The sequence below is a fragment of the Sander lucioperca genome, chromosome 9 (assembly GCF_008315115.2).
Source record: "Sander lucioperca isolate FBNREF2018 chromosome 9, SLUC_FBN_1.2, whole genome shotgun sequence".
Lineage (NCBI taxonomy): Eukaryota > Metazoa > Chordata > Actinopteri > Perciformes > Percidae > Sander > Sander lucioperca.
This window is the reverse complement of record NC_050181.1, coordinates 25,390,427-25,418,246: the sequence shown is the minus strand read 5'-3', so window position 1 is coordinate 25,418,246 and position 27,820 is coordinate 25,390,427. Positions and strand designations below refer to the sequence as shown.

General features: G+C 37.0%; 3 protein-coding genes across 4 annotated transcripts; 1 reads left to right on the top strand and 2 right to left on the bottom strand.

Moving 5' to 3' along the window:
• Positions 1–400: 400 nt before the first annotated feature.
• Positions 401–4,496, top strand: LOC116044642 (GTPase IMAP family member 9-like). The gene is made up of 3 exons (XM_031292038.2): positions 401–561; positions 3,472–3,534; positions 3,673–4,496. Exons 1-3 carry the CDS (start codon positions 537–539, stop codon positions 4,413–4,415), a joined length of 831 nt encoding a protein of 276 aa, XP_031147898.1. The 5' UTR covers positions 401–536; the 3' UTR covers positions 4,416–4,496.
• A 2,978-nt stretch (positions 4,497–7,474) lies between these two features.
• LOC116044649 (GTPase IMAP family member 4-like) lies at positions 7,475–14,237 on the bottom strand. Of its 2 annotated transcripts, none has more exons than XM_031292051.2 (2): positions 14,092–14,211; positions 7,475–8,716 (listed from the first exon to the last, which is right to left on the bottom strand). In XM_031292051.2, the coding sequence occupies exons 1-2, from the start codon at positions 14,114–14,116 to the stop codon at positions 7,788–7,790; spliced, it is 954 nt and encodes a 317-aa protein (XP_031147911.2). In that variant the 5' UTR covers positions 14,117–14,211; the 3' UTR covers positions 7,475–7,787. The 2 variants fall into 2 exon arrangements, with proteins under 2 accessions (XP_031147911.2, XP_035860631.1); XM_036004738.1 differs by lacking the exon at positions 7,475–8,716 and adding an exon at positions 12,175–13,451 and having other exon boundaries at positions 14,092–14,237.
• A 4,629-nt stretch (positions 14,238–18,866) lies between these two features.
• On the bottom strand, positions 18,867–25,426 carry LOC116045150 (GTPase IMAP family member 4-like). The gene is made up of 3 exons (XM_036004735.1): positions 25,144–25,426; positions 22,232–22,294; positions 18,867–21,132 (listed from the first exon to the last, which is right to left on the bottom strand). The coding sequence occupies exons 1-3, from the start codon at positions 25,193–25,195 to the stop codon at positions 20,198–20,200; spliced, it is 1,050 nt and encodes a 349-aa protein (XP_035860628.1). The 5' UTR covers positions 25,196–25,426; the 3' UTR covers positions 18,867–20,197.
• Positions 25,427–27,820: the final 2,394 nt, after the last annotated feature.

The window sequence follows — 27,820 nt, the reverse complement described above, 5'->3', positions numbered from 1 at the left end:
TGAATGTCAGTGTTCTATGGGTGTGGTTTGTTGGATGATGTCCCTTATACAGTTGTCACAAACCGGCTCAACGCATGTGACGAAGAGGAGAGATCAGACAGGTTAAAGTGCCAATTAATTGTTTATTGTAAAATAAACAAGATAATTATTAACAAAAGAATCATGACGTGTAAAAATCAATGGTATCAGTAGTGTGGGTGGTGTGTGGGTGAGTGAAAGATGTGTGGATAAATGACAACTGCAAAAGAGGAGGTGAAACGAACCCAAACCAGGAGATGTGGAGCCTAGGAGAAGGAGAAGGCAGAGACACAACAATGAGACATGACTTGCATAAATAGCCTTGGTTGAAGCCTACCCAGGTGTCCACCAATTAGCTAACAAACCCTCCTAAAATGCCAGCTCAGTCAGGAAAGCCAGAGAAGCCAACAGCAAGCAGAAAAGGGAGGGGTCACAACACAATATAAAGAGGTGTTGTTGCAGACTGACTTTACTTTTCAGCTCAGCAGCAGGCTTTCTCTTTTCTCTACAACTCAACTATGGGCAACTATCCTGCCAAAAATGGTAAGTCATATGTATTCATAATGTTGATTGTAACTTGTATCTATATACATTATATAAATGATGGTTTTAAAGGGGGCAGAGCTTAAATGGTAAAACTGAATATTTTCTTAATTTCCCAGCATTTTTACGAGTTCAGGAGATCTGTTTTTTGGAAAGTGCAACATTGCTTTTAATTGATTTTAAGTAATTTATAATGCAGCAACGTGTTTTTCCATATCTCCTTAAGTATGGCGTTATATGTGCCTCATTCCTGAGCAAAATTTTTTATGTTTTGAGAACAGATAACTACTGTATATTTTGCAAGCACATTACATTGCATATTTTATTGGCTTGCAAAGTAGTTATCCGTTGCTAACGCTGGCTAATTTATGTCAAAAAGCAGTAGTTAACTAACGTTACTGCCAAGATACGGTTTCATTTTAAATACATTTAAAAAAATAAGGATATACTATGCACAGTGCAAACGCATGACAACACCTGACGAGTCTTCCAACACCTCTCTGGTCTCCAGTGAAACCTTGGCAGTAGTTGGCTAACGTTTCTGCTTTTTGAGATAAATTAGCGTTAGCAACTTCATGAGCTAATTTATCAACAGAATTCAGGTTAATAAAACACGGTAATGTAACCAAAGAATTAAAAACTACTTACATGTGGCTATAGTGTGACATGTATGTAGGCCTACTGCTGTTCAGTCTTGCATTGCGAGACCTAACTTAGCTAGTTACAGTGCTGCGAGGTCTGTTCAGATGACATGTCGGCTGTGTGCTATGTTAGCTAGATTGCTTGCGAAGGATGACTCAAACTAACGTTCGTCACACAAGGAGATATGAGTAAAAAAAAAAAACTGCATTATAGTACACACAAATATTAAAACATTTCTGTGATATATCTAAGTCAATAATACAAAATACTGACCGAAATGTGTTTTAATCCAGTAATGTTAATCGAACAGCTCCACTGTAGTCAGTATTCTGACCAACAGGTGTTGACTGAAAAAGACCGTTCCTCCTAGATTTGTTTCCTGCTACTTGCAATCTAATTGGAGACGAACAGCCAATCATAATTGACCTTTAATTGGTTGGTTTTGTGGCACACTTCACACTGTGAAAATTTGAGAGTGTGTCAAGAGTTGAGTGCGCACAGAGTGCAGAGGCTGAGAGCAAGGGAGACCTGACCGGAGCGCAGCAGCGTCTACCGGAGCGCAGAGAGTTTTTTGAGAGGGCCCATGAGGAAACTACGTGAGCGGGGTTATTATTGCACGTTCACATGGATAATGGCAAACATGCAAATACATTTATTGAGCACAGAATAGGTTTTTGTATGCTCAAACATTTATATTTTGCGAGTTTTAATTCCTGTTCAAAATGTGATGTAGTGTGCTTGCAAAATATAGTTCTCTGTGCTCAAAACATACAGTTACTCGCTCAGGAATGAGGCACATGTATAACGTCATACTTAAGGATAGTGACCTTATTTAGCGGTAGCCAATCAGAACCTTGTGGGGGGCTCTTGCTCCTGTCTCTAAAACAATAAATTCGGGAAATTTGTCTTAAAGGTTTTTCAATGCCTAACATGGTAAGGTAAAAACTAAACATGTAACTATTAGTTTGACTCATCCTTCACAAGCAATCTAGCTAACTTAACACACAGCTGACATGTCATCTGAACAGGCCTTGCAGCACTGTAACTAGCTGCGAGGCTGAACAACAGTAGGCCTACATACATGTCACACTATAGCAACATGTAAGTAGTTTTTAATACTTTGGTTACATTACCGTGTTTTATTAACCTGAATTCTGTTGATCAATTAGCTTGGGAAGGAGCTATCCGTTGCTAACGCTAATTTATCTCAAAAAGCAGAAACGTTAATTAGCTACTGCCAAGATACGGTTTCACTGGAAACCATATATTGGCAGTAACATTAGTTAGCTACTGCTTTTTGACATAAGTTAGCTAACATTAGCATTAGCAATGGATAACTACTTCTGCAAGTCAATAAAATATGTAATGTGCTTGCAAAATATACAGTGGTTATCTGTGCTCAGGAATGAGGCCCTGCCTAGATTATTTAAACCCTTAGAAGTAGTCCCCACAAATGAAATGCACAGCTTGGTATTAATTTCCAAATAGAACCAGGTAGCCTGCTGCAGACGGCTTGTGGTTGACTTCAGTGGTCTCCATGTTTACATGTTTATGTACAACCGCATGATGTCTTTTGCCAATGCGGTTCAGTTTTGTTTTATTCTGTTAATTATGAACATGTTGTGAAAGAACGAGATCCAGGGTACAAGCGGCCGAAATGGGTTTCCTCAGGAGGGTGGCTGGCGTCTCCCTTAGAGATAGGGTGAGAAGCTCAGTCATCCGTGAGGAGCTCGGAGTAGAGCCGCTGCTCCTTCGCATCGAAAGGAGCCAGTTGAGGTGGTTCGGGCATCTGGTAAGGATGCCCCCTGGGCGCCTCCCTAGGGAGGTTTTCCAGGCACGTCCAGCTGGGAGGAGGCCTCGGGGAAGACCCAGGACTAGGTGGAGGGATTATATCTCCAAACTGGCCTGGGAACGCCTCGGGATCCCCCAGTCGGAGCTGGTTAATGTGGCTCGGGAAAGGGAAGTTTGGGGTCCCCTGCTGGAGCTGCTACCCCCGCGACCCGTTACCGGATAAGCGGAAGAAGATGGATGGATGGATGTTGTGTTTACAAATTCACTGCAATGGGTACCCACCAATGCAGTCGGCAAGTATGAAGTAGATTGGAATTGAATTAATCCGTCAAACAACATGTTGGAGCGGAGCGTAAACCAGTGTTCAATTTACTTTAATGTCAGCATTGTTTTATAGCTGTGGTATGATGCATGATGTCTTTATATAAGTGTTATTGCAAGTATTGCACACAGACTGACTTGACTTTACTTCTTCAGCTCAGCAGCAGACCTGCTCTTCTTTCTATTACCCAACTATGGACTGCAAGTATGCCACAAATGGTAAGTCGACTGCATTCATATTGTTGCAACTTGTATCTCAGGATATATTTATAGATGAATTGAATGCCATAGCTCAAATAATGAACCAACTTAAAAAGTTCTTGGTTGATGTTTTCATTTGTATGTCCTTCCCATCAGAACTGACCAGATACAATAATGAGGAGATCAGGATTGTGATGGTGGGGAAGACCGGAGTTGGGAAGAGCGCCACAGGAAACACCATTCTGGGAGAACAGAACTTTAAATCAGAGTTTTCTTTTAAATCTGTGACTGAACACTGTAAAAAGGTTTTTGGTGAAGTGGATGGACAAGTGGTTGCTGTTATTGACACTCCAGGTGTGTTCGACACCAGCATTGATGAAAAGAATACCAGTAAAGATATTGCCCAGAGCGTTTCCTATGCTTCTCCTGGACCTCACATCTTCCTGGTCGTCCTCAGACTGGGCAGATTCACAGAGGAAGAAAAGAATACGGTGCAGAAGATTCAACAAATCTTTGGAGAGGATGCAAACAAATACAGCATGGTTCTCTTTACCCATGGTGACCTGCTCAAAGGGAAACCTATTGAGGAGTCATTGAAGGACAGCAAAGAGCTGCAGGAACTTGTGGACAAATGTAACGGCCAGTACCACGTCTTTAATAATGACCTGAAGGACCGTTCTCAGGTCAGCGAGCTGTTCAACAAGATCAAAACTATAAAAGAGAAGAACGGAGGAAGCCATTACACCAACGACATGTTCCAGAAAGCAGAGAAGGCGATTGAAGAGTATAAACAACAAATTCTCAAAGAGAAAGAAGAGCAAATGCGCAGAGAGAGGGAGGAACTGGAGAAAAAACTAGATGAAGAGTTTGATGAAAAAAATGAGGAAAGAAGGGGCTGATGGGACGAGGTTGGATAAGCTAAGGGCAGCTCATGAAAGAGAAAAGGAAAGGGAAATAAAGAAAGTAAAAGAGAACCAGAAAAAGCGAGCTAGAGACGAGGCCGAGAAAAGAGATGATGTACTTCAAATTGTAGCTTCAGTGTTGGGTATACTGGCTGCTATTGCTATTTCTCTTCTGGGGTGTAATTCGAAGAATTAATATTCACATTCCAGTTTTTCTCATTAGGCCTGATTTGTAACATTAACAGTTAATTTAGATTTTAATGTTTGACATTTGTCTTCCAAGATAGAACCATCCTTTAGTAGCTTGCTATTGTATCTGATCTATTGTCAAAAAATGGCTTTGTAGACACATATTTGAACGATGGCAGTTAGCGCTAACCACAACAACACATTGCCTTCCTGTGACTGATTCACAATAAAAGCCATTATTGATGCTCTTAATGTGAAGCAGCAGTAGTATGAAATGTTTAGTGACCTTTAGCAGTAACCTAATACAGCTCTAGTGTGGCTGGATAACATGCTGTATATTTTTCATCCACTGTTCGTAAAGGCAATGTGAACTTCACTACTAATAGCATCCATGCGCCAAATCTTTGCCCATTTTTGAATTAGCCAAGACTTAGGTAGAGTCAGACACTGCCAAGATCTCACAATGTCTCTTCAGATACTTATAGGTAATGTCACAGAGACTTTGTCCATATTTTATAAAATCTATGGGTGTATCATGGTGGCAGTTGTCTTAAGTGAGAAACCTTTTTTTTTTTTTTTTTTTTTTTTTTTAAATTTGGCTCACAAAATATTTTGGTGGGTCAGAACCAAAATGTACTTTTATGTAATTAAACTGAAGAACACCAATAAATTATTGAACGATATCTGCAGTTTCATTTATTTGACCAGTGTGTTTGTTTGCATGGATTGCTGCTGTTGTGGGACAGGCGTTTACAGTCACTAGTGGTGTTTTTGTTAGGCCTGTTTTAATTTTTAGTCTAGTCTTTGTGTCAAGCTGTCTTTTTAGTTTATTAGTTTTAGTCCTGTTCTTACTTTTTAGTCAAGTTTCAGTCGACTAAAAGTCTGAGCATTTTAGTCTTGTTTTAGTCGACGAAAACAGAGGACTTTTAGTCAATGAATTAGATTTTAGTCTCTTTTTAGTAATACAATTCTATTTAACCCAGGCAACCTAGTATATGTACCTAGTAGTATAGACAAAACCAATTTTTTTTTTTTTTTCTTTTAGCCAAACCCATTTCAAACAAGGTTCTTATGTTATTGTTACCTTATAGCCTCAAGAATACATCCATTCCAGACACAGAAGACGCTTGATTTGAATTTACGACATATTTATTTTACCAACCAAACATGTTAGAAGTACACACACCCATTTAAATAAAATAAATAAAAAAATAATAATAAAATAGCGTCACATGACAATGCCAGAAAAAATGTATACATTCAAGTTGTACATCCTTGTGGCAAAGAAATCCTGAGCACTAGTTGGCCTATCCATCTTCTTGGGTGGTACTTGCTTTACTTGCTATTTCTGGAATCTAATACAGGAATAGGTGTAACGATGGTCAAGCATCAGGGGGGACAGAGGCGAAATGTTGAATTTCAAAAAAGAAACATTAACAAACTTCTGTCAAACCATGCAAAATGCAGTACGATCGTTACAGTGCATGGGAATAATATAACACATTAGATACATCGAAGTTATCAACCTAAACATCAATTTACTTTCAGATATACTGGGTGAAGTACTTTGTACACTGAACCTACCCGATCAAAAGTATACAGCTTCTCTGATCGGGTAGGGAAGTAACACGAAACTACACACAGCAGATCTGTAGTACACCAAATGGCCAAGGGTGGCTCCATTCACAACTATTAAACAAGGCTGTTCATTTTTGGCGAAAATCATATATAACAATACACTACATTTCTAAGTCTGTTACATAGATACAATGTCAGGACAGATGCAGCCTCTAGAAAATCTAACTGTTGTAAATATGAAGTAGCATAAATCCTTGCTATGAGTTTTACCATAGTAAATCAACCTCTGAGTGAGTGACTTAACTGTCCGTAAAAGAAAAAAGAAAAAGTCTACATAATCAAAACAGAAGTAGTCTAAGCAGTAGTCTCGGGAGGAATGTTAATGCCAATACCATTTGTTTAAAAGTAATGTATGTATTGGTCTAGAAGAAGGTATTCAAAGTCATGTTGTTGATGCCAAATTCAGTTCAGTGTGATTGCTATGTGAATGACAAAACTAGCTAAAGTATTTGGCCAACAAGGGATGCTTAGTACACATGGAGTCAGTCAGTCAGGTAGGACCTAAAGGCCCTGACACACCAACCCGACGGTGGCATTAATAAACAGTTAAATGTCACAGTTACATAAAAGGAAAATTTAATTAAAGGAATAAAGTTATGTGTAAAAATCTGTTTTCTTTTTATGCTTCCACGAGGGCCGACTTTACACTCCAGTCACATTAAACTGCAGGATTTAAGTCCTTTATTCATTGTCTTTAACCTCTGAATGATTTCAGTAAAGCATTACTCATTTATTATCAGCTTTATTTCTTGATCACCATACCAACATATTCTTGACAACCGGCATCACTACTAAACATTCATGGATCCTCTTGCACATTTATTAACCTGGGAAATTTAGTGTGGTTTATTTAACATGATGAATCAGATGATATGAAACCACACAGAATGTTAAGAATTGTACAATGTTAACAAAGTCAAATATGTTTTTCAGCAAAAAAAAGTAGAAAGATAAACTTAATTTAAAAGTTTTGGCAGTAAGCTGTTTTTGTATGTACAGAGGTAACTCTTTCCAATTCATGGTACCACAAAACCTCTAATGGAAATGCACTCGTATTAGAATTAAATTGTAAAAATGAAATAGGGTTTGACAATAAAATCCGATTTTTATTGACCTATTGGCTTTAAAGTTATAATGGTCATTTACATGTAATATAAATGATAGGAGCCCAGGATGCTTGATACATGTTACTTAGTAGATAAAGGACCTCAACCCTCAACTCCCAGATTCATCAAGGTTGCCATATAAGGAGTAAAACATCTTAGCTATTGAGTATTAAATTCACACATTAAAATATGGCCAAAATTTTATTTAAAATATGTGACATTTCTCCAAAACTTTCTTTATATAACATGTATATAACATGGAGCACAATAGCAAGCTTCTAAATGAATACTGGAGGACAAATGTTTATGTAATAAAATTTGCATTATGTAACTGCTTATATTACAAATCAGGCCAATGGATAAAACCCAAAACTGGAATGTGATTATGAATTAGTCAAAACAGCTAGTTAAGCTGCTGCAGTCCAGAATCACATATTTAAAACAATTTCATAAAAAAATTAACCGCCATCGGTAAAATTACATCAGTTAGCAGTTGGATCACTTTATCACTGTCCTCAGCTTCTGATCTAGCCAAAACGTGCTGCGTGTTGTTCAGTTGTGTTATTTTCTCATCCTTAACTCTTTCCTGATCTGCCCTTAATCGATTCTCATTCTCCCTGTCAGCTTTAACTTCCATCATTTGTTCCTCAAACTCTTCCTCTAGTTTCTTCCTGAGTTCTTCCCTCTCTTTGCACATTTGCTGTTCTTTCTCTTTGAGAATTCGTTGTTTCTCCACTTCTATCGCCCTCTCTGCCTTCTGGAACATTTCAGTGGTGTAATGACTTCCTCCGTTCTTCTCTGTTATGTTTCTGATCTTGTTGAACAGCTCCCTGACCTGAGAACGATCCTTTACCTCGTTATTATTAAAGACTTGGTACTGGCCGTTACATTTGGTCACAAGTTCCTGCAGGTCTTTGCTAGTCTTTAATAACTCCTCAATAGGTTTCCCTTTGAGCAGGTCACCATGGGTAAAGAGAACCATGCTGTACTTGTTTGCTTCTTCCCCGAAGATTTCCTGAATCTTCTGCACCGTCTTCTTTTCTTCCTCTGTGAATCTGCCCAGTCTGACGACGACCAGGAAGATGTGAGGTCCAGGAGAAGCATAAGAAATGCTCTGGACAATATTTTTAATGGTTTCCGTTTCATCAATGCTGGTGTCGAACAGGCCCGGAGTGTCAATTACAGCAAGCATTTGCCCATCCACTTCACCGATGGCCTTAACACAGTGTTTAGTCAAAGAGTCAAAGGAAAAGTCTGATTCAAAGTACGGTTTTCCCAGAATGGTGTTTCCTGTGGAGCTCTTCCCAGCTCCGGTCTTTCCCACCATCACAATCCTGATCTCCTCATCATTGTATCTGGGCGGTTCTGATGGAATGGACAACAAAAATGAACAATGCTTTAGGTATTCAAAACAATGTGCAACTGAAATATGGGCAACTTTGACAGGGTGGTTTGGCTGGATGGGCTCAAAATGAATTGGAAAATCTAGTATAAGTTTAATTTTTACCTTATATGACCACATGTTGGGCCTTGAAAAAACATTTAAGACGGTAAGTTGTCTAATTTAGTCTTTTAAAGGAGCCCCCACAAGGTTCTGATTGGTTACCCCTAAATAATCTTACTGAGTTAAAGAAAAACATGTAGCCTCATGATAAATCACTCAAAGGTAGAATATGTAGTGAGTATGGCCTTACTGGCTCAAAGTCTCTTTGGCCACACCCACAAAATGTCCCGACTTCATCAAATAAACATGAATGAGATTATCCTGCCACAGGGCCAGTTCTCTGCAGATACATACACCACCACACACTTCTACCTGGTAGATAATCATAAGTGATGATTGAAAGGGAATGCTTGTGTATGAACCACTTACAACAGAGCATATGCACAGTAAGTAACCTGCATATATGGCTGAGCGACTTCAACCATTTTTGTTAGTTTGCTCACTACGGTCTGATATGTTAAATCTACCGACTGTTCCATGCATCCAACAAACCCATGGTCATTGATCGTTTGAGTCAGTAGCACCAAAACTGTGTAAGGCTTCACCTCCACCCTTACTGTCTGCTGTTTCTGTGGACTCTTAAAAGTCAAATAAATACCTAACTTTTTAAACAGGCTTTTAGTTGACCTGTCATATGTCTTATTTTGTATGTATTGCTTTATTTTAAGTGTGTATTGTTTTTTTATTTTACTCTTTATTTATCTTCTTGTATGTTTTTTTATGTAAAGCATTTTAATCTTTATTAAGCACTCTATAAACCCATTTACTATTAGTAAATACATTGTTGTTCTTTGAGGAAACCACTACATATTGTACCTTTAAAATCAAGTAAAAGAAATACTGCATCTTCAAAAAAACTGAAAATCTCCTAAACTCATTAAAATGCTGGGCTTTCTAGAAATATCCAGTTTTTTTCCATTTAAGCACTACCCCCTTTACAATTGTTGAGATCAGTCAATTACTTTGGCCTATAACATGATAACCACATGTAGATGTACATTTAGATACAAGTTACAATCAACAATATGAGTAGACTTACCATTTTTGGAATATGTCCCGGCCATAGTGGGAGAGAAGAACAGTTCTGCTGCTGAGCTGAGGAAGTAATGTAAGTCAGTCAGTCTGCAACAACATCTCCTTATATAAAAACATAATTCAACAAACCACACCTAGAAAACACTGCTGACATCAAAGTGCATTGAACTTTGTGTCTTTAGTTCTGCAACAGTATGATGTTTTAATCCTTTCTTAGTCATTTATCAAAGTATAATATTCTGCCCTTTATTAATAAACAGAAAGAGAAGTATAGCCTTTGAATAATATCTTATGACTCAATGTTTACAAATTTCATAGATGTCTGGTGTTTTACAGACTACAAGAACATGTTTTAAATGTGGGTTATTTACAAGTAATCATAAAACAATGTCCAAAAAATATGAAAATGGGGAGAAATACATTTGTATTTTCAGACAGAGACAGACACTCCATAAAGACAAGTAGAAATATAGTTTTTTACATTTAAATGACAGTATACAGATAGACTGCACCTTCAGTATTCAGCAGCGTCTGCTTCATTTTAATGTGTTAGAACTGCTCTAAAGTCAAAAATGTTTCCAAAAACCAATTACAGACAGGGTGCTTCAGTATTTGGCATAATAGTGTTTCAACTGATCTTTGTTGGTTAACTTTGCTTGGTGATATAATCTAGCACAGCTTTAATATCCAGTTCTCCTGCATTTTTATCATTCCTAGTCTTAACTGTAAGTAGCAAACCCTGTTTACCACTCCCATCAGCATTATAAGAAATGCCACCAGTTCTTTTAAGTTGCCAATTATACAATGCACATAATAGAGTTTGGCCAACCCTTTGAATTGTATTTGTAGTCTCTCTTCACAACATGTTACGTGAACATTTGTGCTTTAAACCCAGTCAGCAGTTCCACAGCTACTTTCAAAACAACTTAGTTTGACTCTCATTGCTCTCATAGCATTGTTTTCAGCAGCAGTAGGCAGAAGTTTTCAGAGAAAAAGCTTTTAAAAAAGCACTACCTGGTCAGCTGCAAACAACAGATACACACAGTTAAAGTTTCAGTAGTTTTCATTTAAAGATTTATGTAGAAATGACAATTCTCTTTAAATAGCCAGACTGTCAGTTTCACTTTTTTCTTTAAGTTGCTCAAATGGCAGACTGCAGTCATTTCTTACAATGCCAAATGTATGTTTTGCAAAAGACCAGTGTTTTCTAAAGGTGTCATATGTGAGTTTAAATGTGTGACCTACTTCTGGCCAAGGTAGTAGGTAGGTAGTGTTAAATGGAGACAGATCATAATTGATTTAAAACCTTTTAATTACAGCACCTCCATGTGGCTGAGAGTCCTGCATTCATAATTTTTACTCAAGAAGAAATGAAGACGTGTTACTAGCAAAATGTATTTAAAGTTTAAAAAGTAAAAATACATTAGGTGACAGAATGACCCCTGCGAGATTAAGGATAAAGGTTAATGCCCGAGGAGGTTTATCGTTTATTAAAACATTGACAAAGTCTTGGTGACGTCACTGACAGAACTCTGAAGAGCCATTGAGCTATTGTGAAACTTGGTGTGGTGGCTCCAGCCGTCTCCAAAATGAATTTGAATTTATACTTTTAAACAATTTTTTTTATCATTTAAAATACAAACAGAACATTGGAAAATGTAAACTATGATTATTGTCTCATGATGTCAGATTTTATACATTTCTAGCATTTTACAGATTTCATTGTAATATTTTAAGTGTAGAAATTATTAGCATAGATCTTTTACAATCAATATTCACACAAAATCCAAACATGACAATGGGGGAACAAATGGAAATGAAAAAATGAATTCTTGTATTCTGGTGTACTTTGGTTGACCTAAATATGTACTTTAACATGTTACAATTTTACATACATTCACATTTTTACATAGATAAAAGATAAAAAGAAATTGAAAAACAGCCCTCTGATTTTACTTTTTGTACACATTCTGTCCTCCAATGAATTTCTCTCGATCTGTGTCAATTACACTTCACATATATATATATATACACATATATATGAGGAGGCTATTGTACAATGTTTGTGTCCTTACAGGAGTGCAGCTCTTGGCATCCATGAACAGCTAATGTGTCACAGTTACATAAAATGAAATCAAATCAACAAAACAAGCATATGTATAAAATTCTGTTTTCTTTTCTGTCACCTGGTTCATTCTGACACTCAAGCTACATTAAACCGCAGGATTCAAGTCCTGTGTTGTTTATATTTAACCTCTGAATGATGTCAGTACAGCATTACTCATTATTATCAGCTTTATTTCATAATCAGCATAGCAACAAAGTCTTTACAATCTGTGGCACCACTAAAAATGTATGGATCATCTTGTACAATTATTAACAGCAGAGGACATTAAACCACACCCATGGTGTTAACAATGATAAAAAAAGAAATGTCCACAAAGTCAGACTCATATTTCAGTTGTGATTCTTGATGAAAAGAGAGCCAGTATCCAGGTGGCTAAGTGGTATTATACACAACAAACCAACACTTTAAATATGTAAATTAACATTAACCAGTAACATTTTCAAACTGTAACAAAAAACCCCACAGAGGATTAACTGGACAAGGTGCAGTATGTTACAGCCAAATATCAATACAGCTATATTATTGCTTTCACAAAGCTAATGTTGATGCAACCAAACCTATAATGTTGTGTACAGCAGTGCTTTTCTCAGCTTCTTGTCTAGCTTGCTTTTCCTGCACTTCACTCAGTTGCTTTGTTTTCTCTTCCATTTCTTGTTCATGAGCTGCCATTAGCTTTTTCTCTCTCTCCTTGTCAGACTTCTCTTCTCTAATTTTTTTATTAAACATGTCCTCTAGTTTCTTTTTCTGTTTCTCCCTCTCTCCGCTCAGTGGCTCTTCTTTCTCTTTAAGGATTCGTTGTTTCTCCTCTTCTATCGCCCTCTCTGCCCTCTGGAACATTGCAGTGGTGTAATGACTTCCTCCGTTCTTCTTTATTATAGTTCTGATCTTGTTGAGCAGCTCCCTGACCTGAGAACGATCCTTGACCTCATTATTGAGGACTTGGTACTGGCCGTTACATTTGGCCACAAGTTCCTGCAGGTCTCTGCTGTCCTTCAGTAACTCCTCGAAAGGTTTCCCTTTGAGCAGGTCACCATGGGTAAAGAGAACCATGCTGTATTTTTCTGCATCCTCACCAAACAGTTCCTTTATCTTCTGCACCGTCTTCTTTTCTTCCTCTGTGAATCTGCCCAGTCTGATGACGACCAGGAAGATGTGAGGTCCAGGAGAAGCATAAGAAATGCTCTGGACAATATCTGTCCTCGTTTTCTTTTCATCAATGCTGGTGTCAAACAGACCTGGGGTATCAATAACAAAAACCAATTGCCCATCCGCTACACCAAAGACCTTTTCACATTCTTCGGTCAAAGAGTTAAAAGAGAACTCTGATTTAAAGCAAAGTTTTCCCAGAATGCTGTTTCCTGTGGCGCTCTTCCCAACTCCGGTCTTCCCCACCAACACAATCCTGAGTGCCTCATCATTGTATATGTTCGGTTCTGATGGGATGAACAAAAAAATATTAAGCACTTCAGGTATAACAATGTGCAACTACAACATGTGCAAATTTGACAGGGCAGTTGCGGGGATGGGATCAAGATGGTCTGAAAAATCAACTGCACTTTTACTTTGTACTTTACATAGTTGTATCTTACATATTACAGCTTTTTACAACTGCTTACACACAACATCTTTCCATGTCACACTATTTTTGAAACCTCATTTTGAAGGAGATATGAGGCATTTTTGCATTTTGTGTGCAGTTTTAAGAATTGTGTGTAGACTTTTGAAAAAAGGAGAAATTTAACTCACGTTGGGCCTTAACAAACATTTAAGACTATAAGTTTGTTGCTAGCCCTGAATCATCTTAATATCATTAAGTAGTTAAGGAAAAAAAACATGTAGCATCATGATAAATTACTTAAAACAAATATAAGCAATTTTGCACCTCCCAAAAACTTAAATCTAAACTCAATAAAATGCTGTGGATTCAAGAAATATTCCATTTCTCCATTTAAGCTCTTCCCCCTTTGAAACTGTTGAGATCAGACAATTACTATGGCCTATAAAGTGCTATCCACATATAAACATATATTTGGACACAAGTTACAATCAACATTATACAAACAGCTGACTTACCATTTTTGGAGTATTTGCTGGCCATTGTTGGGTTATGTAGAGAAGTGCAGATCTGCTGCTGAGCCGAAAAAGTAAATTCACATTAGTCTGTAACAACACCTCTTAATATAAAGACATCTTACAACAAACCACACCTATAAAACACTGCTGACATCAAAGTGCATTTAACATGCGTCACTGTGTTCTGCTACAATGTTTCACAGGTTAAATAAATGCTTTTACATCAAAATGTTTTATATGTAGGCTATTTACAATTACTCTTAAAACAATAATTAATATAGAAATAAATGGGTGGAAAAGTATGTATTTTCAGGCAAAAACACTCCATAAAGACAAGAACAAATGTAGTTGTTTACATTTTATTGACAATTTACAGTTAGACTGCACCTTCAGTTAGCTACTTCTTTCTCGTCATTTTAATGTGTTATAACTGCTCCAAAGTCAGTGCGGCACTGATCCCATCAGCACCTACAGTTCAGCCTGAACTTTGTCAAAGTGTTTCCAACAACAGCCTATAGACAGGCTGCGTCCGTATTTGACATAATTGTGTTTGAGCTGACCTTCTTTATTGGCTAACTTATAGTAATATTTATTTTCTTTACTCTTGTTTGTTTGAATTCAAACCTTAAATGGTTCACACACTTGATTGTCCCATTTGATCTTTGTAATCTAGCACAGCTTCAATATCCAGTCCTACTGCCTTTTCATCGTTCCATGTCTTAACTATGAACAGCTTACCCTGTTCACCTCTCCCATCAAGGGAGGAATGCCACCAGTTCTTTCAAGTTGCCAAAAAATACAATGCACATGGGTGTAGCCAGCCCTTTGAATTGTAGTATTTAGTCTCTGTTCGGCCGTATCACAGAGTCCAATAGAAGGCTCATGTATGTTGTTTTGGGAGTTATTATATCACGTGTTGTCAAAAAACACTGAGTTGACAGTGTTTGCAACAATGCTTCTTGTATGAAAACCTAATGCTACTAACCACACCCATAGAGTACGATGATTGACGACTAGAGGTGTTCATGTGCTCAGTTCACAGGATGTTTTATACATTGAGCATAAAGTATTGACAGCAAAGTTTATGTCCTTGAGACCCTTTTCTTAGCCCAAAGTTAAGTTATACAGTAGTTTGCTATAACTTTACACATACAGTATATGTATTTTACATCTGTCAAACAACAGCAATCATTTAAATGTCACTGATAGTAGTGTTGTACAAGTAAATCACCCATCCAGTCAGAACCCACAGTTGAGTTTTATCCCCAGAAGTGGAGTATTTTGCATGCTGTATTGATGAACTATTTCTTTCCCTGCTATGTTTCACTCTTGTGCATTATGATGTAGTTTAACCTTTCAATAACTGACTGAATCGGTTCACACCCTTTGTGTCCCATTTCATTATTATACTCTAACACAGCTTGAAAGTCCAGTCCTCCTGCATTTTCATCATCCCTTCTGTTTACAGAAAAGCCTGTTCATCCCTCCCATCAGCATTCACAAAAAATTACTCAATTTCAAATAAAGTGCACATATAGAGTGTAGCCATCCCTTTGAATTGTAGTCTCTCTCTGTTCACAACATGATGTTACATAACATGTGTGCTGCAAACCCCGTCAGCAGTTTAACAGATGCTTCTTTGAAAACACAACTGAGTTTGACTGTCACCCCTCTATTAGCATCGTTTCAGCATTAGCAGCCAGGTGTTTTCAGAGAAAAAGCTGTAAAAAGCCACTGTTCACGACCTTCTCAGCAGCAAAAAGCAGACACTCACAGTTAGAGACTAGCTGGTGGACATAGTAGAGCATTCATTCTGGCAATTTCAGTAGTTTTTATTTTATTGATTTATGTAGAAATGTCTTATTCTTTAAAATAGCCTGTAATAGCCTAACTGTCAGTTTCACTCTTTTCTTTAAACTGCTCAAATGGCCAGACTGCAGTAAACTGCAGACATGTTTTAAATGCCAAATGTATGTTTTACAAAATATCAGTGTTTTCTGAGATATTATATGTGGGTTGTGTGACCTAATTTTGGCCAGGTAGTGTTAAAAGGAGAAATATCATAGTTGATATAACACCTTGAATTACAGCACCTCCATGTGGCTGATAAACCAGGGATGAAGGAAAACAGAAAGTTCTGCATTCATGATATTTACTCAAGAAGAAATACAGAAAAGCAAAATGTACTTGTAATGTAAAAATACTCATTAGGACAGAAGTACCCCCATCAGTGTTATATTAGAATATTGGATAATTATTACTGATGCATCAGTCCCCCGTCAGTATTATATTATAATATTGGATAATTATTACTGATGCATCTGTGTGAGTAAATGTACTCAGTTACAATTTACCAATGCTAAGAAATGTAATTTTTAAGAAATTGAGTTAATGTTCCACAAAACACACACACAGACACACAAACACACAGACACGCACAGATAGACAGAAACACATTTCCATCACTTAAGGAGACATTGTATTAAATTGAATGTATTCCCTAAGACCTAGACTAATCCTAACCTCTGCCTAACCCTGACCTTAAATCAAGTCTTGAAACTAGATTCTAATAAATCACTTGTGTGGGGACTTGAATTCTGTCCCCAAAAAGTCAGCAGGTCCCCACAACAGTAGTAATACATGATTACAAACACACACACACACACACACACACAGGTTAAGGTAATTAAACTGCAGAATTTGTTACGAATGGTACTCAGTGATTGATGAGCAATTATATGGTATTATGATATTTGACTTTGTAAGTCATTATAAAATGCTTTAATGTGTTACAATAATAATATCAATAATAATAATAAATTTTATTCATATAGCGCTTTTTAAAGTACTCAAAGACACTTTACAGTAAAACCATGTAGTACAATAAAAGCAGGTGATGCAATAAAACAACATAAAACACAAATACAAGCATATTACACAGATAAAAATGATAAAACCAGCAGCTAACAGTAGGTTAAGTGTGATGTTATTATAAGGTGAAGGCTATTCTAAAGAGATGGGTTTTGAGAAGTGATTTGAAAGTGTCCAGGTCAGTGCAGTCACGGATGTGTATGGGTAGAGAGTTCCAGAGGGACGGGGCTGCAATGGTGAAAGCTCTGTCACCCCAGGTATGGTGCTTGGTCCAGTGGTGGGGAGAGGAGGTTTGTGTCGGAGGTTACGGAGGGGATTGTGGTGGTGGAGCAGGTCTGTGTGGTGGGTAGGATCCTGGTTACGGAGGGCTTTGTGAGTAATAAGAAGGACTTTAAACTGGATGTGTTGGGGAACAGGGAGCCAGTGGAGATTCTGGTGGAATGATGTATTTTTGTAAGTTTGGAAGACATCAAATTTCCCGCTCTCAAATGTAAGCCCTAATATAATTTAAACAGGTGCAAAACAATGCTGGGGATTTGAGAAATTACATCTTTGAAACCATTTTCTACCATTTAAATTAACAATACAAGGGGAACTTTAACCTTTGATTATTGTCTCATGATATCAGATATTATATATTTTTGTTTTTTACAGACTTCATTAAATGAGATGGTGTAGATTTTTTAGAATCAATACTCACACAAAATCCAAACATGACAATGGGGGAAAATAAATGGAATGGAAATGAAATTGTGAATTATTGCACTCTGGTCTACTTTAGTCTACTTAAATATGTGGTTTAACATTCTGTCATAAAAAACTATACCTCAACATGAGAAAAATTAAATTTTGAGCATTCAAATTATACCTAAATTTATTAATTTTACATAGATTTAAACTAATCATCGTTAAGACTTTACAGTGACCAGTAGAGGGGGCTATTGTACAATGTTTGTGTCCTCACAGAAGTGCAGCTTGATGGCATCACCAGCAGTTATTTTTTTCACAGTTACAATCTGTGGCACTTTTAAACATGTATCAATCATCTTCTACAATTATTAATCTGTGAAATTTAGTTGTGTTTATTTGACATATTGAAGCAGAGGACAACAAACCACACACAAGATTTAAACGATGAAACAATGTCCAACAAACATATTTCAGTTGTGATTCTTGAATAGTAAAGACAGCAGGTGACGAACTGACATTATAAAAAACAAACCAACACTTTAAATATGTAAGTCATCAATAAAATCACCCCAAGTCAAAGAGCAAAAGTTGTGTTCAGACCCCTCCAACTTTTCTAGTCAAGTCAATTTTATTCAAATAGCCCATTATCACAAATCACTGTCCAGCATACAGCAGCCTCCATCTTAAAACCCTCAGATTAGAAAAAAAATTTAAGATGTGGTACTGGCCGTTACATTTTTCCACAAGTTCCTGCAGCTCTTCGCTGTCCTTCAAGAACTCCTCAATAGATTTCCCTTTGAGCTGGTCACCATGGGTAAAGAGAACCATGCTGTATTTGGTTGCATCCTCTCCAAAGATTTCCTGAATCTTCTGCACCGTCTTCTTTTCTTCATCTGTGAATCTGCCCAGTTTGATAACGACCAGGAAGATGTGAGTTCCAGGAGAAGCATAAGCAACGCTCTGGGCAATATTTTTCTTGGTTTCCTTTTCATTAAGACTGTGGAGTGTCAATAACAGAAACCTTTTGTGTATCAAGTTCACATATGGCCTTAGCACAGTGTTCAGTCAAAGATTTAGGAGAGAACTCTGATTTAAAATATTCTTCTCCCAGAATGGTGTTTCCTGTGGCGCTCTTTCCAACTCCAGTCTTCCCCACCATCAAAATCCTGATCTCCTCATTATTGTATCTGGTTGGTTCTGATGGGAAGGCTGAAAGAAATTGCAAAACTTTTTGAACCAGTTTATACAACTACAACATGGGCAACTCTGACAGTGGGCAGTTGAAGTTTTTACCTTACCTAGTTGACTTTATATAGGGCCTTAAACAGAGGCATAGAAATTACACTCAGTTGACTGTTTATTAGGAACACCTGCCACAAACTAATACAGTCTAATACAGCAGTACTGCAATAAATCCTCCTTTATTAATGTTATAATGTTTAGGCAAGGGTAGGCCAAACAACAGAAGCACCTCTTTATATAATGCAGAGTGAATCACAAAAATGTTGAGAATTTCAGAAAAGTTTTTCAATTAGCACTTTCCTTTTTAAAACTGTTGGGATTGGTTCATGCTATGACATGCAATCAATCTATAAATGTTTATTTAGATACAAGTTACAACCAACATTATGAATACAGTTTATTGACTTATTGGCATATTTGCTGGCCATTGTTGGGTTAAGGAGAGAAGATCAGTTTTGTTGCTGAGCTGAAGAAGTAAAGTCAGTCTGTCTGCAAAGAAACTTCCTTATGTAAAGACTTCATGCAAAAACACCACACCTATAAAACAGAGCTGACAACAAAGAGCATCAAACACTCTGTCTTGATGTTTATTGTCAAACTGGTTATACAAGTATACGTGTAAGATGCTAATGCTAGGAGGCTCCATTAAACAAAAACAGTAAGTCAGTAAGGGACATTTTAAAATATAATGAAATAAGTAATGAAAAAAATCAAAGCTGCAATGAAAGGAAAACATAAACAAGGAGAAATATAGTCTCAATGTCTTGTGTTATGATGGCATCAAATTTGATAAATGTCTGACGTTTAAATACTACATTAGAATATTGTAAAAATAGTTTTTACATACAAAATCCAAAATGGCAATGTGGAAGAATAAATGAGTAGAAATGTGAATTTTTGTATTCCGGTCTACTTTGGTTTAATGAAATATATACTTAAACATTTCACCTTAAAAATAAAACTACACCTCAATGTGAGCTTTAATAATCTGATTGTGTTATTGAGAGTTTAAATTAGCGATGACTTCATAAATTTTGGAATAGATTTTAAAGTAATTTCAAAAGCCTCCTTATTTTAGTTTTTGGACATATTCTGTCCTTTAATTAATTTCTCTCCAGCTGTATCATTCAGACTTTACAGTTCTTCCTGACCAGTGGAGGAGGCTATTGTACAAAGTTTGTGTCCTCACAGGAGTGCAGCTTGGTGGCATCCATTTACAGTTATTGTTTCAGTTACATAAAATGAAATCAAATGAATGAAAGAAGTTTTTGTTTAAAAATCTGTTTTCTTTTTATGTTTCTACCTAGTTATGTATCACATTAAATGGAATGTATTTATTAAACAAAAAATTGAAAAAACGTTTTATCAGTTTAATTATTGGATTACTGTTCTCAGCTTCCCGTCTGGCCCGATTTTCCTGCTCTTCTCTATAATTTTTCCTCTCCTCCTCTAGTTCTCTCTCACGATCTGCAACTAACTTTTTCATCCTCTCTCTGTCAGCCTCTGCTTCCTTTATTTGTTGCTCGTACTTTTCCTCTAGTTTCCTCTTCATTTCTTCTTCCTTTTTGCGCATTTGCTCTTCTTTCTCTTTAAGGATTCGTTGTTTCTCCTTTTCTATCGCCCTCTCTGCCTCCTGGAACATTTCAGTGGTGTAATGACTTCCTCCATTCTTCCTTGTTATATATCTGATCTTGTTGAGCAGCTCCCTGACCTGACAATGATCATTCATCTCATTATTAAAGACGTGGTACTGGCTGTTACATTTGTCTACAAGTTCCTGCAGCTCTTCGCTGTCCTTCAAGAACTCCTCAATAGTTTTCCCTTTGAGCAGGTCACCATGGGTAAAGAGAACCATGCTGTATTTGTCTGCTTCCTCTCCAAAGATTTCCTGAATCTTCTGCACCGTCTTCTTTTCTTCCTCTGTGAATCTGCCCAGTTTGATAATGACCAGGAAGATGTGAGGTCCAGGAGAAGCATAAGAAATGCTTTGGGCAATATCTTTACTGGTTTTATTATAATCAATCCTTGTGTCGAACAGACCCGGAGTGTCAATAACAGCAATCCTTTGTCCATCCACTTCACCAGAGGCCTTAGCACAGTGTTCAGTCAAAGATTTAGGGGAGAACTCTGATTTAAAGTTGTGTTTTCCCAGAATGGTGTTTCCTGTGGCGCTCTTCCCAACTCCGGTCTTCCCCACCAACACAATCCTGATCTCCTCATTATTGTATCTGGTCAGTTCTGATGGTGGAAAAACAAATTTCAAAACGTTTTGATATTCAACAGATTATGCAACATCAACATGGGCAACTCTGACAGTAGACAAGTTTATTTTTTACCTAATGCAGTCGACCACATAGAGCCTTGAAAAACCTTTAAGACTGTAAGTTTGCCTAGGTAGACTATGTAACAGAAGCACCTACTTTTATAATGCAGACGAGACCGTCCTCAAGAAACACGCCCTGAGGCCATTTGTTAGCAGCAGTTATGAGCCATATTTACATTTCTAGTGACCGTAATTATGAGGGGAGCAAAGAAGAAAGTAAGGGAATAAACATGGGAGCGTCAATTTGGGGCATTTTTAGGCTTAAGACAGGAAAGTGGAGAGAGGGGGAACGAAATCCAGCAAAGGGCCACAGGTCAGAATCAAACCTGCGGCCACTGCTGCAAGGACTGACCCTCTGTACATGGGGCGAGTGCTTAACCAGGTGAGCTACCAGGCGCCCTGCCAGTGGCAATTTTAAGGAATAAGACCGTATGTTGGCCAGGTCAAACAAACACAGGACATAAAATTCCGAAAACAGTGATTATTTTTTAACTTAACAACTGTCACGTTCAGCGCCACGTGTGTAACCTTCAGCAAGTGAAGTAACTGATTTTAACCCAAACCATTATCTTTTTGTAAACTTAACTAAGTAGTTGTGGTGCCTGAAAATAACCAAGTAGTTTTCATTGCCTAAACATAACCAAGCTGCAACTATTTCACATTAAAGATTATGACCTAAAATCGTGACCTTTACGTTCAAAACCCTAACCCTAGCCCGAGCGACGTTCTCTGGTTTAGATATGAGGTCGTATTTCCACCATCGCTAGAGGCGCAAATTTATGGAACACTCCTGTGGGCCGTTTTTGATGGTAGGATCAAACAACCCATATCGTCGTATGGTTTGGAGGACTTGTGCAGACGGAGTGAGTCAGAGAAATGCTCGGGATTTAAGAAACATTCTCTTCAACTAACAACTGTTGAAGTTGGTTCATTACTTTGAGCTATGACATGCAATACATCTTTAAATAAATATTGAGATACATGCTGCAACATTTATGAATACAGTTGACTTACCATTTTTGTCATATTTGCAGTCCGTAGTCGGGTTATGGAGAGAAGAGCAGGTCTGCTGCTGACCTGAAGAATTGAAGTAAAGTCAGTTTTTCTGCAACAACACTTCCTGATATGAAGACATTAAATCATCTATAAAACAATGGTGTTAGAGTGAATTGAAAACTGTGTCTTTTAATTTTGCTACAGTGGGATGTTTCACAGGTTAGATTTGAATATATGTTTTTAATGTTTTTATGTATTTACTGTAATTCTATTAAAGTAAGGAATCTCTGTCTGTGGGTATGTCCATCGGCCATCTGTCATTCAAATATCTGGAACCGTTCTTTTGATCTACTTCTCATTAAATAGGTGAAGTGCTGGGTACCCAGTGCAGTGAATTTGGGTCAATTTGTAAACAGGATACGTTCATTATTAATATACTGTGAATAAAACAAAACTGAACCGACCTCCATGAGATCCTGGTTAAAGACAGCTGGGGTGTATTTAGAGGGCAGGTTGGTCAAGACAATATCTATGAGGGTGCCGTTGCTTAGGGATTTGAGGTTGTATCTCGTAGGTTCATTTATAGTTTGTGTGAGGTTGAGGGCATCAAGCTTAGCAAGTAGAGTGGCTGGGGTGTGGAGCATATCCAGGTTTAAATCTCCTAATAATAAAAATTCTACAGTGAGATGGGGGGGCAATTCGTTCACAAATGGTGTCCAGGGCACTGCTTGGGGCTGAGGGGGGTCTGTAACAAGCAGCAACAGTTATAGCCTTCTTTCTAGAGAGTTGTATTTTTAGTAGAAGCTCAAATTGTTTGGGTACAGACCTGGATAGGATCACTGAGCTCTGTAAGCTCTCTCTACAGTATATTACAACACCTCCCCCTTTAGCGGTTCTATCTTGACGGAAAATGTTATAGTTGGGGATTGTTATTTCTAGAATAACAATCTGCAAATTCTAACAAATGCTAGAATATCAGGGTTGAAATCAGTTGCAGATAGGTGTTTTTTTTAAATATATATAATTTAGTAACAAAGAAGGAGGTTGCATCACTGGACAGATTCGATAAGCAACAGGAAGTCTCGGAGGTTAGTAGTTGAAAGCAATACAGAATGCCTGACAGCCTTACTGCAATATATCCCATTATGTTTTCATATTTGGATTGTAGTCTATGTTCCTCTTCACATAAAGATAGACATTGATTCAGAAAAAGGTAGAAATAGGTGCATAAAAATTCACCTGAATGCAGGAAATGAAGTGTTTAATGCTCAAAATGTTCAATAAATCATTTGAATTATTTTGGTGTTATTGGAATAAATAACACTTCAAAAAGTCTCAACATTAATCTCACACTAAACTGAAAAAGGCTGTTGCTGCAATTTTGTTAATTTTACAGGAAGAAACATGTATTATTAGATGAGGAGCCTACTATCAAAATAATGAAGTTACTGTCTGTGTCTATGTCTGACCTGGGCTGGCACATGTTCACGTTAAAAAGCATGTGCGTGCACAAGCACTACGGTCACGCGCAAAGTGTCCCAGTTTTAGTTCCGGGAAATCTGGTCACCCTACGAAAGACAATATTTACAAATATTTACACAGGACAAAGACAAGACACGTCTGCACGGTTACGCCATCTTGGACTCTTAAGTTTATAAATTAGGCTTTGATTGGCTCATTTTAGATGAAAAGTGTAGACTGCAAAAGAGATACGACGCTGAACTTGGCTCCACATTCGCTCCAGTTCTCCTTAAGTTTCGATTTCACCTTAAATAATGCCCGTTTCAGCCACTGGGTGGCAGTGTTTATCACAAAATCGAGCCATTCTGCATCAGTGCAGATCACAGCTTTATATATATCTGTATATAATATTAATATTAATATATTAATATATATATATTATTGTTTCCTGACACTTGTTTTTGTTGAATCTGTCTGAATGAAAGCCAACAATCTTGTAAATTATATTTAAAAAGTCACAAATTCTCATGACCTGTAGCCTACCACACTGTGAGGTGTAAGTGTAATATGTTGTTGTAATGTTTTTTTATGTCCATATCTACTGTGGAATTATGGAGAAAATCAAGCTAAAAAAATAGACATTTTGACAATTCTATTGCAACAATTGCTGATTTTGCACTGCCCCCAAATGCCCAAATATGGTTGTCCGATGAATGTTTGAGCAACCACGTGCTGTCTTCATAATAGAAGAGCATAGGCTATGTAATTATTCACAGAAGAGGGAAGCTGCGTTTTCAGCATAAAGACACAGTGAGAAAGAAGATGTTTGTTTTTTAACATATGTATTATTAGTTTAAACATGTGATAACAAAGCACACATCACAGTTTAGACGTTTTAATTGTCACACGCTGTATGAATTTAAAAGAATTTTCATAATATTACAATACTTTCTTTTACATTTTGTTTTCCAGGTAGTTTCAGTGTAAAGTCAGCATCTGTTGCAATAGAATTGTCAAAATGTCTATTTTTGAGCTTGATTTTCTCCATAATTCCACAGTAGATATGGACATAAAAAAACATTACAACAACATATTACACTTACACCTCACAGTGTGGTCGGCTACAGGTCATAAGAATTTGTGACTTTTTAAATATAATTTACAAGATTGTTGGCTTTCATTCAGACAGATTCAACAAAAACAAGTGTCAGAAAAAATGAAATATATATATATATATATATATGTATATATAAAAAGCTGTGATCTGCTCTGATGCAGAATGGCTCGATTTTGTGATAAACACTGCCACCCTATGGCTGAAACGGGCATTATTTAAGGTGAAATCGAAACTTAAGGAGAACTGGAGCGAATGTGGAGCCAAGTTCAGCGTCCTAAAAGACATACATATACATGCCCCAACGTCACCCGTGTCACCAGTAGATGATGATTATAAATAGATATTAACTTACCATATTTGATGAATAGGCTGAATAGGATGAGTAGGCTGAATGGGCTTCCCATGTTTGGATTGTAGAGAGCAGATGTGCTTTAGAGTCGATACAGAAAGAAGGCTGAGAGTCTTCTTTTTCTTCTTGTTTTTTTTTTTTGGCAGATTACTATTGTTATAGTATACCGCCACCAACTGTACAGGAGTGTGTAATACTTAAAAAATAAACTCTTATAATTCTTTTTTTTATTATCATGTATTGATTTCTCTCCTTCCATTTCCTGCCAGTTTAGGCTGAGAGTCTGTTTGTTATGCTTCTTATATGAAAACTTCATCCAGCAAACCATAACCATAAAACCCCCAAACACGAGGTGTTTATGTGGTTAGTTCACAGGCTGCTTTATACATTGATCATAAATTGAATAAAGCAAAGTTTGTCATTTAGCCCCTTTTCCTAGCTCAAAGTTATAGTATACTATAATTGTACTTATGTTCTGTATGAATTTTAAACAAACGTTATTCATAACAGTGTACATGTCAGCTACAGTAGGTCTACAGTCTAAACACAACACACAACATGAGACACTGTTTTCACAAACAGACAAATACAAATTCAAGTGTCACATTTAATTAACAATATACAGTTAGTTAGTACATTCAGCAGTCAGCTGCTGCTTTATCCTTATCATTTTAATCCAGCACAGTTTTGACATGCACTACTGCATTTTCATTGTTCCTTGTTTTTTCTGTGTTGTAATAGTAAGACAATGATCTAGTTAGAACTTGCAGTTGATTCTTTTTCCCAGAACGAGAGGAATTTGCAAACTGTGTTTCAGCTGAACCTCTCTATTTGTTCACTTTGCTATTTCTTCCCCTTTTTTCCTCTTTCACTTTACTGTGTTGTGTTCTTGTTCAACCTTTCAATGACTGACTAAAATGCTTCACACCCTTTATTGTCCCATTTTATTTATATAATCTAGCACAGCTTGAATATCCAGTCCTCCTGCATTTTCACTCTCCCTTCTGTTCGCTGTAAACGGCAAACCCTGTTCACCCCTCTCATCAGCATTTACAAGAAATGCCACCAGTTCTTTTAAATTGAGAAAAATAAAGTGTGCATATACAGTTTAGCCATCCCTTTGAATTGTAGTTCTTAGTCTCTGTTCACAACATGATGTGAGATGAACATGTGTGCTGCAAACCCAGTCAGTAGTTCAACAACTGAGATTGATTCTCACCACTTTCAGAGCATCGTTTTCAGCAGCAGCAGGACAATGTTTTCAAAGAAAAAGCTGTAAAAAGCCACTGTTCACTATCTACTCAGCAGCAAAAGCTGACACACACACAGTTATAGACTACCTGGTCAACATAGTGGAACATTTATACAGAGAGTTTCATGTAGTTTTCATTTTAATGCTTTATGTAGAAATGCCATTCTTTTGAAATGGCCAAACTGTCAGTTTCAGTCTTACCTTTGACCTGCATATATCATTTCCTGAATACCAATCAGTGTTGTCTTAGATATTATATGTGAGTTTAAATTTGTGATCATAGTTGATTTAAAACCTTAAATTACAGCACCCCCATGTGGCTGATAAACAGGTGAAAGAAGACAGATTCTTGCATTCATCATTTTTACTCAAGAAAAGAAAAATCAAATGTAAAAATGTTTATAGGTAACAGAATGACTCCCGTAAGTGTTATATTATAATTTGATTACTATTACTGATACACCTGTGTGAGTAAATATACTCAGTTACATCTTGCCACTGCTAATAAATGTAAAAAAAAAAAGTAAGATTATTTTTTGGGCATTTTAGGCCTTTATTTTATAGGACAGCTGAAGACATGAAAGGGGAGAGAGAGGAGAATGACATGCAGCAAAGGGCCTAAGTCGAACCCTGACCTTAAACAAGTTGTAATACTAGATTTTAATAATTTATTTGTCAGGACTTGAATTTGTCCCCAAAAGGTCAGCAAGTCCCCACATGTGACTGTGTAAATGTGTCCTCACAACAGCAGTGATAATGTTCACAAACACACACTGAGGTTAAGGAAATAGTTTAATTACATAAAAATACATTTTGTTAATGCATTTTGGTTCTGACCCACCAACATGTTTTTGAACTAAAGTCAAAGGATTTCTGACTTTTAGCCAACTGTGTGGAAGCTACCACAATACAACCGGAAGGTAAATGAAAACCAATAATTTTATCAGTTTACTAAATACTTAAAAGATCTTTATTTAGTGAAACCTGAACCTTCCTAAAGTCTTGTTTTGAGGTTGGAACATTTCTTTTTCCCATGTGAGCTTGAAATACACAGTATACAGTACACTACACAGTCCGCACTGAAAAAAATAATATTTTGTTGTCATCTTTAGAGTTATGCTAATAAAAGACATTACATGATCAATTCAAAAGGGTACATTGCTGTGTCTTTTTCATAATATCAATGTATTTTAATGATTTTGCCATTGTCTCCTCTGCCTATTTTCTGTCAATACGGTTTAGTGTCTTTTTTGAGACAAAGACAGAAATATGCATTATTTTTGCCAGCATGTATGCCTGGTTCTGTTTTATAAATATTAGTTACTATGGAGCTGTGTGCACACACACAAGGCTCATTTCCACTCCCACAGATGGCCATAAATGGATGTAGAAATACCCTTAAATCTCAGTTTTCATATAGATTCATTT

Bases quoted from the DNA above. Each gene is read 5' to 3' on its own strand.
- LOC116044642 (XM_031292038.2), top strand. From the start codon at position 537: ATGGGCAACTATCCTGCCAAAAATG. The intron at 562-3,471 runs GTAAGTCATATG...TTACTTCTTCAG, and splicing joins CAACTATCCTGCCAAAAATG to CTCAGCAGCAGACCTGCTCT. The intron at 3,535-3,672 runs GTAAGTCGACTG...CCTTCCCATCAG, and splicing joins CTGCAAGTATGCCACAAATG to AACTGACCAGATACAATAAT.
- LOC116044649 (XM_031292051.2), bottom strand. From the start codon at position 14,116: ATGGCCAGCAAATACTCCAAAAATG. The intron at 8,717-14,091 runs GTAAGTCAGCTG...CCATTCCATCAG, and splicing joins CAGCAAATACTCCAAAAATG to AACCGCCCAGATACAATGAT.
- LOC116045150 (XM_036004735.1), bottom strand. From the start codon at position 25,195: ATGGGAAGCCCATTCAGCCTACTCATCCTATTCAGCCTATTCATCAAA. The intron at 22,295-25,143 runs GTAAGTTAATAT...TCAATTCTTCAG, and splicing joins CAGCCTATTCATCAAATATG to GTCAGCAGCAGACCTGCTCT. The intron at 21,133-22,231 runs GTAAGTCAACTG...TTCCACCATCAG, and splicing joins CTGCAAATATGACAAAAATG to AACTGACCAGATACAATAAT.